The following is a 12,318-nucleotide window of genomic DNA, read 5'->3' on the forward strand; positions in this document are numbered from 1 at the left end:
CATTGGATATCTGACAGGTATAGAGAAATGATTTATTTCTCCTTTCTGTGGGGGATAATCTTTAGTTTAGTGTGCAAGAAAGCTCCTGGGAAGTTCTGGACCGCTCTGAAAGATAGGGCTACCTAAGTGTAGTATGCAATCCTCCAAGGGTAATGGGCAGCTATAAAAAGGTTAGAACCTTCGCGATAGACACAGGAACGTAATAGAGTCGAACGACTCCATCAACAATAAAAGGGAGATAGAGCCCCCCCCCCTCCCCTCACTTTTTTAACCTATCGCAAGATATGCCGTAGAATAGAATAGGGGGGAGTTAGCACTATGGCAGACTGACGTATGCAGCGGCTCCTGGGGGGATGTTGGACGCTGCTTCACACAAACCAAACTTCACAGGTGTATAAATATTTCCAAACAGGCTAACACCCGCCATATTTATTTATATTTCCCTCCATCTGGTTCTCACATTGTGGCCCTGTGTGGAGGGCGAATTGAGGGGGTGGGGGAGAAGGTTGGCGAGTAGTTGAGGTTTCTGGCTCTTACTCTGCGCACTTGTCAACAAGTTCCCGGAGAACAAAGGGATCTATGTGCACACAGGTACGCCCTGCAGAAGTCAAAGGTTGGAACAAATGATTAATTAGTTGTTGTTTTTTTTTCCTATGTTGATGTGTATACTTTTATATGTGGCCTGTAAAAGGGGCAACAAAGCTTTATTTCCCGTGTAGCAGTATCAGGGGGTAGCTTATCTCTGCAGCAGGTTTAGCCAACACTTCAGTAATGATACCTTTATCACTTTGTTTCCTAATGTTGTGCAAGGAATGAGTTCATTGTACCGATATTCCGATCCAATATTTCAAAAACTCATAATACAAAAAGATCACAGTTAACAATAATAAAATAATAATAATAATCTTTATTATCCGTAAGGAAATTTGTCTTACAATTTGTGCATTACACCAAACAAAAAACATTATAACTATAAGAAACCAAAGTGTACATTCACACCAGACTCATTCATAATTTACATGTGACAAAGTTTATACCAGATTGTTCTTATTTAATGATTTGATTGCCAGGGGAACAAAAGAGTGTTTGTGTCTGTTTGTCTTTGGTATCGGTGTCTTGTATCTCTTTTGTGATGGTAAAATCACAAAATCCTGACACAAAGGGTGATTCTTTATTTCGAGGATCTTGTTAGCTTTTTTATAGATGTTTGTCTCAAATGGGGTTTGTTTTTTGCCAATGATTTTGCCAGCAGCATTTAGGATTCTATAAAGTTTATTTTATTTTTATGTTTAAATTACAGTACATGATTTTTAACTTTGAACATGTCTCTTATAGGAGTTGAAATCACAGCTTGACACAGTCACAATCACAAGTAGACGAGATGAACATACAAAATACTATTTAAAAAAAAGCTTCTGTTAAGTTAATTGTATCAATTATTTTGGATCAGTCATGTGATTAACTTTTAAAAATTGTCTGGACCAGTTGGGAAAAAAAGGGGGAGGGAGGGGGAAAGAGGTAACATCTGGGTAAATGTTGCCGTGATCGCTTTTTAAATGTATTAAAGAAACTTTTCACTCATGGCTCAAGCCTCATCAAGGGACCTAATTCAACTTATACCACCACATCTATCAAATTCGATTTATTTCCCTTGTTTAATACCAAACAAAATAATTAATTACCATTAATTAATTAATTAATTGGTTATTATTAGTTATTTCTTCATTGATTCTTGTTTTGTCAGATACAAGAAATAATTGTGCGAAATTTCAACTTGATCCGAGATTGAGTGTTGGAGAAATAACGTGTGCAAACGTTTTACCAGACAGACAGAGATGATATAAGCTTTGTAATAATAATAGTTGAAATTACAATAAAAGAAGACTGAAAATATAATTAGATAAAAGTTAAAATGTTAGAAAGAATGGAAATCCCTATGAAATGATTGCTACACACTCACATGACTGTTGTTATACATTTAAGTTCACACACACACAGATCGACCTATATACACACATATACACAGACACTCCTTCTCTTGTCAAGGTTTTTCTCTGAAGTCAAGCCTCGGCGTTTACTGCTTTGTTTTACTTGGTGTCGTTGTGCGCGCGTGTTGGTGTGGAAAGATATATTGGTAAAGCACCGAGGGGAGGGGGTCTGGTTGGGGGTGGGGAGGGTGAAGCACACAATTAGCACGTCCTGAAGGTACACTGCTCACCTCATATCCCATCCACTGCTCACCTCATATCCCATCCAGTGCTCTCGGTAACAACTGGAGACGGCTAGTGACAGACTCTGCTAGTACTAGTTAAAAAAAAAAGAAAACGGCCAGGTGCACAGGGTATCGGATTCACTCTTGTTATCACGCTGCGGGGGAGGGGGCGCGAAAGGATGCGAGCGAATGGAGGTGCTGACACATTTACATAATAAAAACTATTTACTTTTTTCTCCTCCTTTGGTAAATCGTTCCCCAGCCCTAACGGCCCCCACCTCACCATATTATTCTGTCCTCCTTTTTCTTCACCCCTGTATTTAAAAAAAAAACAACATATCCATTGGAACCGTATTTTCAGAGTGGAGCCAAGGGAAATAGCCGTGCTAGATTATCCCCCCCCCCCCCTTGATTCCTTCAGTTACTTTTGTTATGACGCTGCGGTACTGTATGTTATCAAGTTGACAAGGTAATTTATGGCTTTATAAATTAAATTACCTCCCTTATCGCCCGCTGCATGAAGTTGAGCGATTCATGGCTTAACATAGAACATGGTCATGACACCGATCATGTATTAGTTCCCTTGGCATCCATATCGCATCTTCACCGCCTGAACCCAGAATGATACATAGCCTTTTAATTTTCTCTTTCAACGAAATAATGTACATAATTCAATAATGGACCATTGAAATAAACACCTATGTAGATACTGCCCAGATAGAGGTAATAGTCGAAAGATTTGAATGAGGTTGGAGCTAGACAGCCCGAGAGTTGATAATTACTTTGTACATCTGTGATATATCCTACCATATCCGGCCATATCCAGCTCATCGATAACTAGAGCACAATAAAACCACAGAGACTTCGGTTTGATTTGACTGGACAGCTTGTTCCCGGCGTTGTGGTCTATTTGAATTGCACCCAGGCTGATCATTGTATATTAATGTATATCATTGTAGGTGTTCTGGTACAAAGGAGCACAAAGGCGTTTCATTTTGTTGAAGATGAAGCATGCCAATAGTCAGAGGAGACTCCCAGACGAAACATAGTGATGTTATTTTTAATACCTTTGCGAACTTCACGACTGTTATTTTGAGACCGCTAGCAGTGCAGCTAGAAGTAGAACGCTCACCAACATTGTTGTATTTAGTGTTAATGTCATTTCTATCATCTTTTCTTATCTCAAACTCCAAGAGTGTGACCGTTATCATTGAAAGAGTTACCTTTCTTGATTTCTTTCGTGGATTTAAGTTTTTCAGGTCGCATAGACTCTAATGGCAATCTGAGCATTAAAAATAAAAATAAACTTTATAGAATCCTAAATGCTGCTGGTAAAATCATTAGCAAAATACAAACCCCATTTGGGCAGTTCAGATGTTCAGCTTACTGCTTAGTCTTAGAACTGTAGCTATAATTACATCTAACAGTATAGAGATGTTCAGCTTACTGTAGCTCTAATTACATCTAACAGTATAGAGATGTTCAGCTCTCTGCTAAGGCTCAGAACTGTAGCTATAATTACATCTAACAGTATAGAGATGTTCAGCTTACTGCTGAGTCCACTTGGTGTCCCGAGGAACTAACCATCGTGTCTTCCTTCCACAGAGAACTCCTCCTTCTGGGTGCACACTGACAAAGATGGCATCAACAAGTACCAGTTCTCCAGTGGTAACTCATCCATGTCCACCCACTTACCTGACCCAGGTGAGATAGCATTATGAGATAGCATTATTAGATTAGCTGCAGGTGTGCCAGAGACAAACTTAAGTGTAACTAACTTTATCAAAAAAATATTTCGTTGAATTCCCATGAATCTATGTTTAAACATGCACACACACACAAATACAATCATGTATTAAGATGGAAAAAGCCGCAACTTAGTATGAAACACAAATATTACATATCAACCTGTAGCATTTTATCAAATGGTATTTAAACTACATACAAAATTATTACAGTCTAGTCCTAGTCGTGATGGACCGTGGAAGTTTGCCTCAATGTTAAACAAAGAGTATAAACTGTATCACGTGACAAGAAGGCAATGAATGTAAATACTTAAAGAATGCCTCATTGGGGGTGGGGAAGGTTTTTGAATTATTTATCTCCCTCTACCACTACAGGAAGAGTATCTTATCTTAGCCATTACAGACGTTACTTTTAAAAGAGGAGATAATTACACCCTAGGCTCCTCATGTTTCAATCTAATCATACTCTGGTAGCTCGTTGGTTTTTGGCTGATTCAGGCAACTCGCTATATGCTGTAACGAAGAGTGGGCATTTTTATGAATTCGCCCTAGCATATATGATAAAAAAATGTTGATTTAAAGTTTTAGAATAACCATTGGAGAACGTTGAGATTTGTCAATCAGCTGCTACATGATCAACAGTAGCTGCTACATGATCAACAGTAGGTGCTACATGATCAACAGTAGGTGCTACATGATCAACAGTAGCTGCTACATGATCACCAGTAGCTGCTACATGATCAACAGTAAAACGAATGATTTCTGTGTACTTGAATCCATCACTAGATATTGGATTATACTTGTTTACTGCCATTGAAACTTACTCAGTTCCTGAAGCATTATAAAATTGCCTTTAAAATGCTAAAATTGGATTATCTCCCCTCTCAAGACAAGGAGACGAGCTCTGCAGGTGAAAGTATTCCCTTTAATGAGTACATGCTCAGCACATGGCCAGAACACAGTTTCTCTTCCTGACATGTGATAGGAACTTGTATATATCGAGTCCAAGAATCTTCTCTCTTCTTGAATTAATATTTTGATGCTTTCTTTTGTTCCTTTCGAATAAAGGGTGTCTGGTATCGCAACTGAATTGTTTGATTGTTCAGCCAGCATCCTATGATGTGACATTGTCTTAGCGCTTTCATTTTTACAAAGCTTATATTAACTCACTCCATCTGTCTGTCTGTCTGTCACAGATTATGTGCACGTTTTTTTTCTCCTACTCCCCGTTCTCGGAACATGTTGAAATTTTGCACAATTATTTATAGTCCATTGTCACGCCCCGCTGGGAAGGGCCTCCATTGTCATGGGGCTATGGGACGTGTGTTTAATTAAACATGATAAATTATTGAAAATAATTTAGTCTTTTAGACGTGAGGTCTAGGGGTTTCTAACGCCACCCTAGACCAGCCTGCGTTACAGATCGGAAACAGTACACACAGGTAGCATACAATGGATAAAAGAATCCCTTTCGTTAATAAGATAAAATAGTTTAATGTAATTCAAATGAAAGGGGGAGGGATTACAAAAAGTGAAGAAAAAATATTACTTTTCTTGTATTTTAACGTTTATTATTAATTTATTAGTAGTTAAAAGTTAGGCAATCCATCACTGAGTACCGGCACTTATTTTGTTACTAAAAAAAAAAAAACAACTCTGTATATATGAATGTATACATAAAATAACAATCCCCAATACATGTACAATGAATGCAAACTTATATATGGCTTTTTCTGTCTCTGAAGACAATAGGTACAAACAGATGGCTTTGTTTTGTTTTTTAAGTGCAAACTTAAACTTAAATTTGGTGAAATTCTTTTTTAAATAACTGTTACCAATGATCTCAAAGATAAACAGACAGAGTGAGTTGATTAGTTGATATATTGCTTACATTTTTTCTTTCTGTAGGTATAATCTTGCTCATTCTGTGCTATAAATCGGTTGCATTCTGTTAGCAAACTAATCGTTGGAAGCCAAGGCTAGGGATAGTGCTTGATAAGTTGCAAGTACCGCAGTAGACAGGAAAGATAACGCAAAAGTCTAATTATACTTCTCGGAAAAATGTCAATAGTTATTTTTTTTTTTGTCTTTTGTTGTTGCTATTTTTATTCATATGAGCATTGGAGACTTTTGTTCATTTCCCAGAGTCTGAAGAGAAAAGTGACCTGACCACGTCCACACACTTCTTCTATGCTGCTGTGGCCTGTACCTGTGCTGTGATCATACTCATCGCCCTGGGTGTGACAGTCTATTACCTAAATTCTCAAAGAGGATCAGACAGGTACTCCAAGAAGATACAGATCTAGTGAGTTTTTTGTTTTCTTTCTGCTCCCAATAGTAATCACTGCTCACACTTTTCTACAACTTACCTTCCCTTGGATCTTAATATAGAACAAAATCTTGGGCTTAGCTAATACTGATCGATATGAATAATTTTGAAGGAGATAATCCAATAAATATTTTTGTTCGATTATCTCTCTTTAATTGAGTTATTTAGCGCTTACAAAAAAAAAATATGGTATCTTTTGGATGTCTTACATTTGTAATTCTTGAACCTCTGTGTGTGCGTGTTCAATAGTGTCATGACCTCTTGGGTTCTTAAGATGTATGTTGAACATTATTATCTTTCTTTACCAGTCGCAGTAGCAGTTCCCAGGCCTTGACTGGACAGAGTCAAACATTTCTGAGACCAGACACACCAAATAATGCCAGTGGTTCAGGTCAGTCAAATTTTTTGTACATTTTCTTTAGACTATTAGTTGACTGTATTTTTGAATTTATAAAACACTGGACCATAAAACACACTAGAGCATAAGATGCAAATAGGATCTCGATGGAGGAATTTCTTTTTTATTTGTTCCGAAACAAATATAAGGTTAAAATCTGAATGAAATATACCATAATTACATACTGTGAACCCAGCTTCTGCTTCCATATTCAGATTTTATTTCTGTTTAAAAAAACATATTTAAAAAGATGTGAACCATTTATTTCAATTTGAAATTGTGTACCTGGTAGTCTGGGTGTTTTGCTAAGTTGCTAGAGCATCATGCTAACAACATAAGTGTCATGAGTTTAATTCCCATACTGACCTTTTTTTTTGCTCTTTATTTTTAAATGCCAAATAAAATATGATTGTCAGGTTTATCTTATTATTTGAACATAAATTAGGAATTGATTTTTTTTAAATTACTTAAATATTGAGTCAGATAAGACTACCTGTTAATCATATCAATAAACTAAGTGTAAACATGGGCTGAATAGGTAACTACTATCATACATAACCAATAAAAAAAGACAAGGAACCGTAATCAGATAGTTCAATGGCTCACATTATAACATTTATACATTCATACCATTAACAACACCAATAGTGTTCAATAGATTTATAAAATAATCTAGGGGCAGAACTTTTGATATAAATTCCTATCAATTTGTATTGTATTGTACAATCAGTACAGACACTTAAGTTTGGTTAATTGATGATAAATATCAGACAGAAGGGTATGGTTTCTTAGCTCTTATTGTGTGTGAGTGTGTTTCTCTATTTGTTGTTCATCTGTATACTGTTGTGTCAGTGGACTTAGCACTTAGAAACATCATTGACCAACACTTTTACAATGTAATCTTTTTACTTTCAGGTGCTTCCACAAGTTTTCGGCGCGGTGTCTCGCCATCAATAGATCTGAAGTCCACTGACATCAACACTGTCTTGAGTGACATACTGATAGACAGGAAGAAGATCACTTTAGTTGAGCTTTTACATGAAGGTCAGTGCAGTGCACATCTTGATGTTTTAGATAAATGTCTTGTCGATATGAAGCTCAGTGCTGGATCTTTGTAGCTATAAAAAAAGGTCTACAATCTTCCCTAATCTTCATATTGAAACACATATATATATATATCAAACTAATTCTGATATATAATCTATTCACATTAGCTGCTACATTCAAGTTAAATTAAAAGGTTTAGATTAATTGACTTTTTTTAGCACAATATTTGATATCAAAACAGACATGAGTAACAAACATTCTATGAAGCAGTGCAAATATTTAGTGTCATTATACTACAGTAATGTAGACACATAAATAAACTATATATAACTATTACCCATGAATTTACAAGCTGCCAATTAACAGCACATCAGAAAGTCAATAAGTGCTTATATGTAAACAAAAATAAGAGTTGCAGTTGTGGTTACATTAATTTAATTAATTAATAAAGATAGTGCTTATTTAAAAAAAAAAAAAAAATTTTGTATAGCCACAATTTTTTAAATTGTTGTATTATTTTGTGTTCAAATGTCCTATATTATTGTTTGACTTATAATTTCATTTTTTGTTGGTTGGTAAATATTATGTCAGTTTTATCCTTTTTGTATTTCTTTACACTAAAATCATTTGTAAAGAGGGTTAGTGCTAATATGCAAGTAACATATCATCAGGAACAATCTTTAAATATAGCTTGTATGCATAATTTTGTTCTTTTTTTTTTATTTGTATAGGAACATTTGGTCGCATTTACATGGGAACACTTCTGAGTGATGAGGAGAATGAGACAGGAACTGAACAAGATGTCTTCATCAAGACAGTTACAGGTGGGCAGCTCATCATTTCATTCAGTTGTACACAAATTAAACATTAGATCTCACAAGTCTTCAGCCTTAAGTTAGCCAAAAATTGTGTCCTATCTGTCCTATCCTACTTGTAGCACACAGTGTAGTGAGTTGGCTTGATTTGTGTGTTGTGTTTGGTCTGCTAAGACTCTTACTCCAGAGTAAAATGACTTTCTGGTGTCAAAATTGTTTTTGTTTTTTATTTTATGAATTTTTATAGTTTCTATAAATGCATCAGATTTTGTTGTTGTTCATTTAATGACAAGCTTATAAATGTTTTATACATATTAATAACTTTTAAAATATATTTAAGCCTACAGTATATGCACACACAGCACTGTACAATTTTTTTTTTATTAATTGTTACAGGATTGATCAGTTTCTAATTATTTTTAACTCTTTCTATCTTAACTGACGATACCAGCGTTGATTCCACCAGAATGTGGTAAATAATTACGGAGAGAAAGAGTTAATGTGTCTACAGAGTTGACACTACAAAACAACTTGAATTTTTGATAATGAAAATAATTTATTAAATCTTATATTTAAAATGTGTTTTCTATTCAAGTTATTCATGTATTTGCTATTTCTGTGTTGACAGATCAGGCCAAGTCAGACCAGGTCCAACTGTTCTTGACAGAGTCAGTTCTCCTCAAGTCTCTCATCCACCCCAACCTACACAGTATTCTAGGAGCATGTCTTGAAAGCCCAGACCAGCCCCTGGTTGTCTACCCATATTTACAAGAGGGCAACATGAAAAAATTTCTCTTGAAGTGCCGGATGTCAGAGTGTGGATCTAGATATGTAAGTATGTCAGAGTGTGGCTCTAGATATATAAGTAGGTCAGAGTTTGACTCTAGATATGTAAGTAGGTCAGAGTGTGGCTCTAGATATGTAAGTAGGTCAGAGTGTGGCTCTAGATATGTAAGTAGGTCAGAGTGTGGCTCTAGATATGTAAGTAGATGTTAGTCTTGTATTTGATATAACTACATCATACTTCTATATACATGAAGTTACATTAGTCCATCTCTATTGAAAAGAAACTTTAATGAAGTTTGATATTAATAAAAAAAAGTAGTTGTATGTTATTACCATTTTTTAATACTCATTTATTATGATGAACTTCCTTCTGTCTATTATAAAAAGGGTTCATATTTCAGTTTACAGTCATGTGGTCAAACTAATCTAAAATTCTCCAAATCTAGTTTTATTTTTGAACTAGAATATAAAAAAAAAAGAAAAACATTTCATTATTTTTTTTTACTTATTTAAGTTTGATCCCATGCTGTATCCTACAACAGGAACAAACATTGACTATCCTTGATTAGCCTCATTCTCATCTACCTCACTTCTCTACAGAGCCTTACAAAGTTCATCTGTCAAATCTCATTTAGAAAAATAAAGCCTTTCAATCCTTTTCACTCCCCCCACCCCAATGAGCCCACCATTGCATCAAAAAGAGACTAATAGTATTACTCTATCAAAGTTAGAATATCGTTTACTATTAGTCCTGTTTATTATCTCTCTGCCCATCACTTCACATCCACAGAGCTTAAATGTATATAAATTAAAATCATGTTTGTACGTTTCCTTTCAGACTCTCAATACTCAACAACTAGTCTACATGGCCATACAGATCATACGTGGCATTCAGTATTTACATAGGAAGAAACTTATTCATAAAGACATAGCAACAAGAAACTGTATGTAAGTAAAACAACGTACAACTTATGTAGTAAGAGTTGTCACATATCATTTTGTAATAGTGCCGTTAGTGAATGGATTGGGTTGCCTGAATCAGCCAGGAAAGCCAACAACTTAGCAGAGCTTAAGTCATTGATTAACATGCATGACTAGGTTGACACATGAAATGCATAGGACGTAATTATCATCTTTTTTGAAGTAATGTCTGTAATATATAAGATAAGATAAATGTTTGTTTTAAATGTTTCATTTTCTTTTCTCATATCCATCCAATGTGACCATTTTTTTCCCCCATTACTCTCAATCCTCTGGGGTTAGAACTTTGTCTTTGTAGATTATTCTGGAAATGGACCTGTCGGTTATAGGTTTTTCAGTTTACAGTCAGATGAATCATTTGACAATATGAAGTTGGCCTCTCAGTAAGAATGATACTAGTGCTGTTGCTTCTGTGACATTTTATGTCTCAAAATTCGATCTTTTCCCTTTGCTACTTCTTGCATAAGGGTGAAAGTGCAATAGCACCTAGTGACTACAGATGCTCAACCTGTGACCGCAGCTGTGTATCAATGATTGGTCTCTTTAGTCACACAAGAATGATGTGATGTCATCAACACAGGAATCATACTGTCATATAACAAACCATGGATTTAAATTGGGTGTAGATATTTATAGATGTCTGTCTTTCATAGTAGTAATAATTTTTTTTTTTTTTTTTTCTTCCTTTTTTTTTTTTTTTCTTTTTTTTTTCACTAGTAGTAATAATGGGATTGGTGATTCCATCAGCTACGCTATCAGGTTCATACACACCAAATGATAGTAGGCTAAATACAAAATTGTGTTTTAAATTTGGTGTAGGTAGTTATTAATGTCTTTCATAGTTATTCTTTTCAGAGTTTTAATTTTTGTGCCCTTAGCGGACAATCCACTTTTCCTTCAATTTCATTGTAATAATTCTCAACATAATAATGTAATTTAAATTAATTCTAACACAATTTGAAATAATATTATTATATTACATTTTTTTTTAAATTTACTGTTGTTTTTTTTTTTTTGCTTTTTAAAAAATTACTTTTACAGAGTTATTTCCCATGTTTATGGGAAGTTCATATTTGTTTGAAAGTTTGAAGTACAGAGAAAGTCCCTTGATATTAATTCCTTGCTGATTAGGGAATGAGTTCTGTCCCTTTTCTACTCAGCTTATTTATCAAACTAGATGGAATTGCTCAGTTATCCCCCCTTGGTCAATGTCATTCGCCCTTCCAGTCAGTGAACTTGTTAGTGAGTGTCCCAGTCCTGGGGGTCTGCATTGGCCACATCCACTCTATGCATTTTCTGTTTTGCAGAGTGGGCACTGACCTGGTTGTGAAGGTGACAGATAACTCTCTGGCCAGGGACTTGTTCCCTGGGGACTACAACTGTTTGGGAGACAATGAGAATAGGCCGGTGAAGTGGATGGCTATTGAAGCGCTCATGCAGAAGAGGTTCTCCCCTGCCAGCGATGTGGTGAGCAACTTCTTGATCAACTTGTTAATGAAATAAATGTCAGAGATAAATGACTTTTAATCCTTGACAGATTATAATCACTCTTAGTTTCTATTTTTCATTTGGTTATTGGAAATTATTTTTGAAAAAGAAGGGAAGTAATCAGGGTTTCAGTCCAACAGTTACAAAAGATCTGTTAAAACCAGTTTTCTGATTCTTTGATTGTTTTCATCTTTTGTTTTTATGCTATTCTGTTTAGTGACTTGTAAACTACTTTTTTTTTTAGCTGATGTAATTAAACTTTAAATTAATTATTATACAGCTTATGTAAGGCATGGAAGCGGAGTGATAAAGTGATTGGCTTTCAAACCTGATTGTCATGGGTTCGAAACCTGTTGAAGATTGGGATTTTAATTTTAGGATCTTTTAGACTCTGAGTCCACCCAGGTCTAATGAGTACCTGACATTAGTTGGGGAAAAGTAAATGCTGTTGGTTGTTAAGCTGGCCATGACACACTCATTAGACATTGGCCTCAATAACAGATGACCTTGATATCATC

The 12,318-nt window shown here is 35.3% G+C and overlaps 1 protein-coding gene across 4 annotated transcripts in view; it reads left to right on the forward strand.

The window, feature by feature from the left end:
• LOC106055686 (tyrosine-protein kinase RYK-like) overlaps positions 1-12,318 on the forward strand; it is a 145,312-nt gene that overhangs the window by 126,008 nt on the left and 6,986 nt on the right. For 3 of the 4 annotated variants that reach the window (XM_013212072.2, XM_056012693.1, XM_056012694.1), the window contains exons 5-12: positions 3,818-3,916; positions 6,103-6,262; positions 6,595-6,677; positions 7,599-7,727; positions 8,462-8,554; positions 9,174-9,376; positions 10,170-10,279; positions 11,620-11,779. In XM_013212072.2, the coding sequence (XP_013067526.1) occupies positions 3,818-3,916; positions 6,103-6,262; positions 6,595-6,677; positions 7,599-7,727; positions 8,462-8,554; positions 9,174-9,376; positions 10,170-10,279; positions 11,620-11,779 (1,037 nt within the window). The remainder of the gene's footprint in view (positions 1-3,817; positions 3,917-6,102; positions 6,263-6,594; positions 6,678-7,598; positions 7,728-8,461; positions 8,555-9,173; positions 9,377-10,169; positions 10,280-11,619; positions 11,780-12,318) is intronic. The other variant, XM_013212073.2, reaches the window with a different exon arrangement.

The sequence above is a fragment of the Biomphalaria glabrata genome, chromosome 15 (assembly GCF_947242115.1).
Source record: "Biomphalaria glabrata chromosome 15, xgBioGlab47.1, whole genome shotgun sequence".
Taxonomy (NCBI): domain Eukaryota; kingdom Metazoa; phylum Mollusca; class Gastropoda; family Planorbidae; genus Biomphalaria; species Biomphalaria glabrata.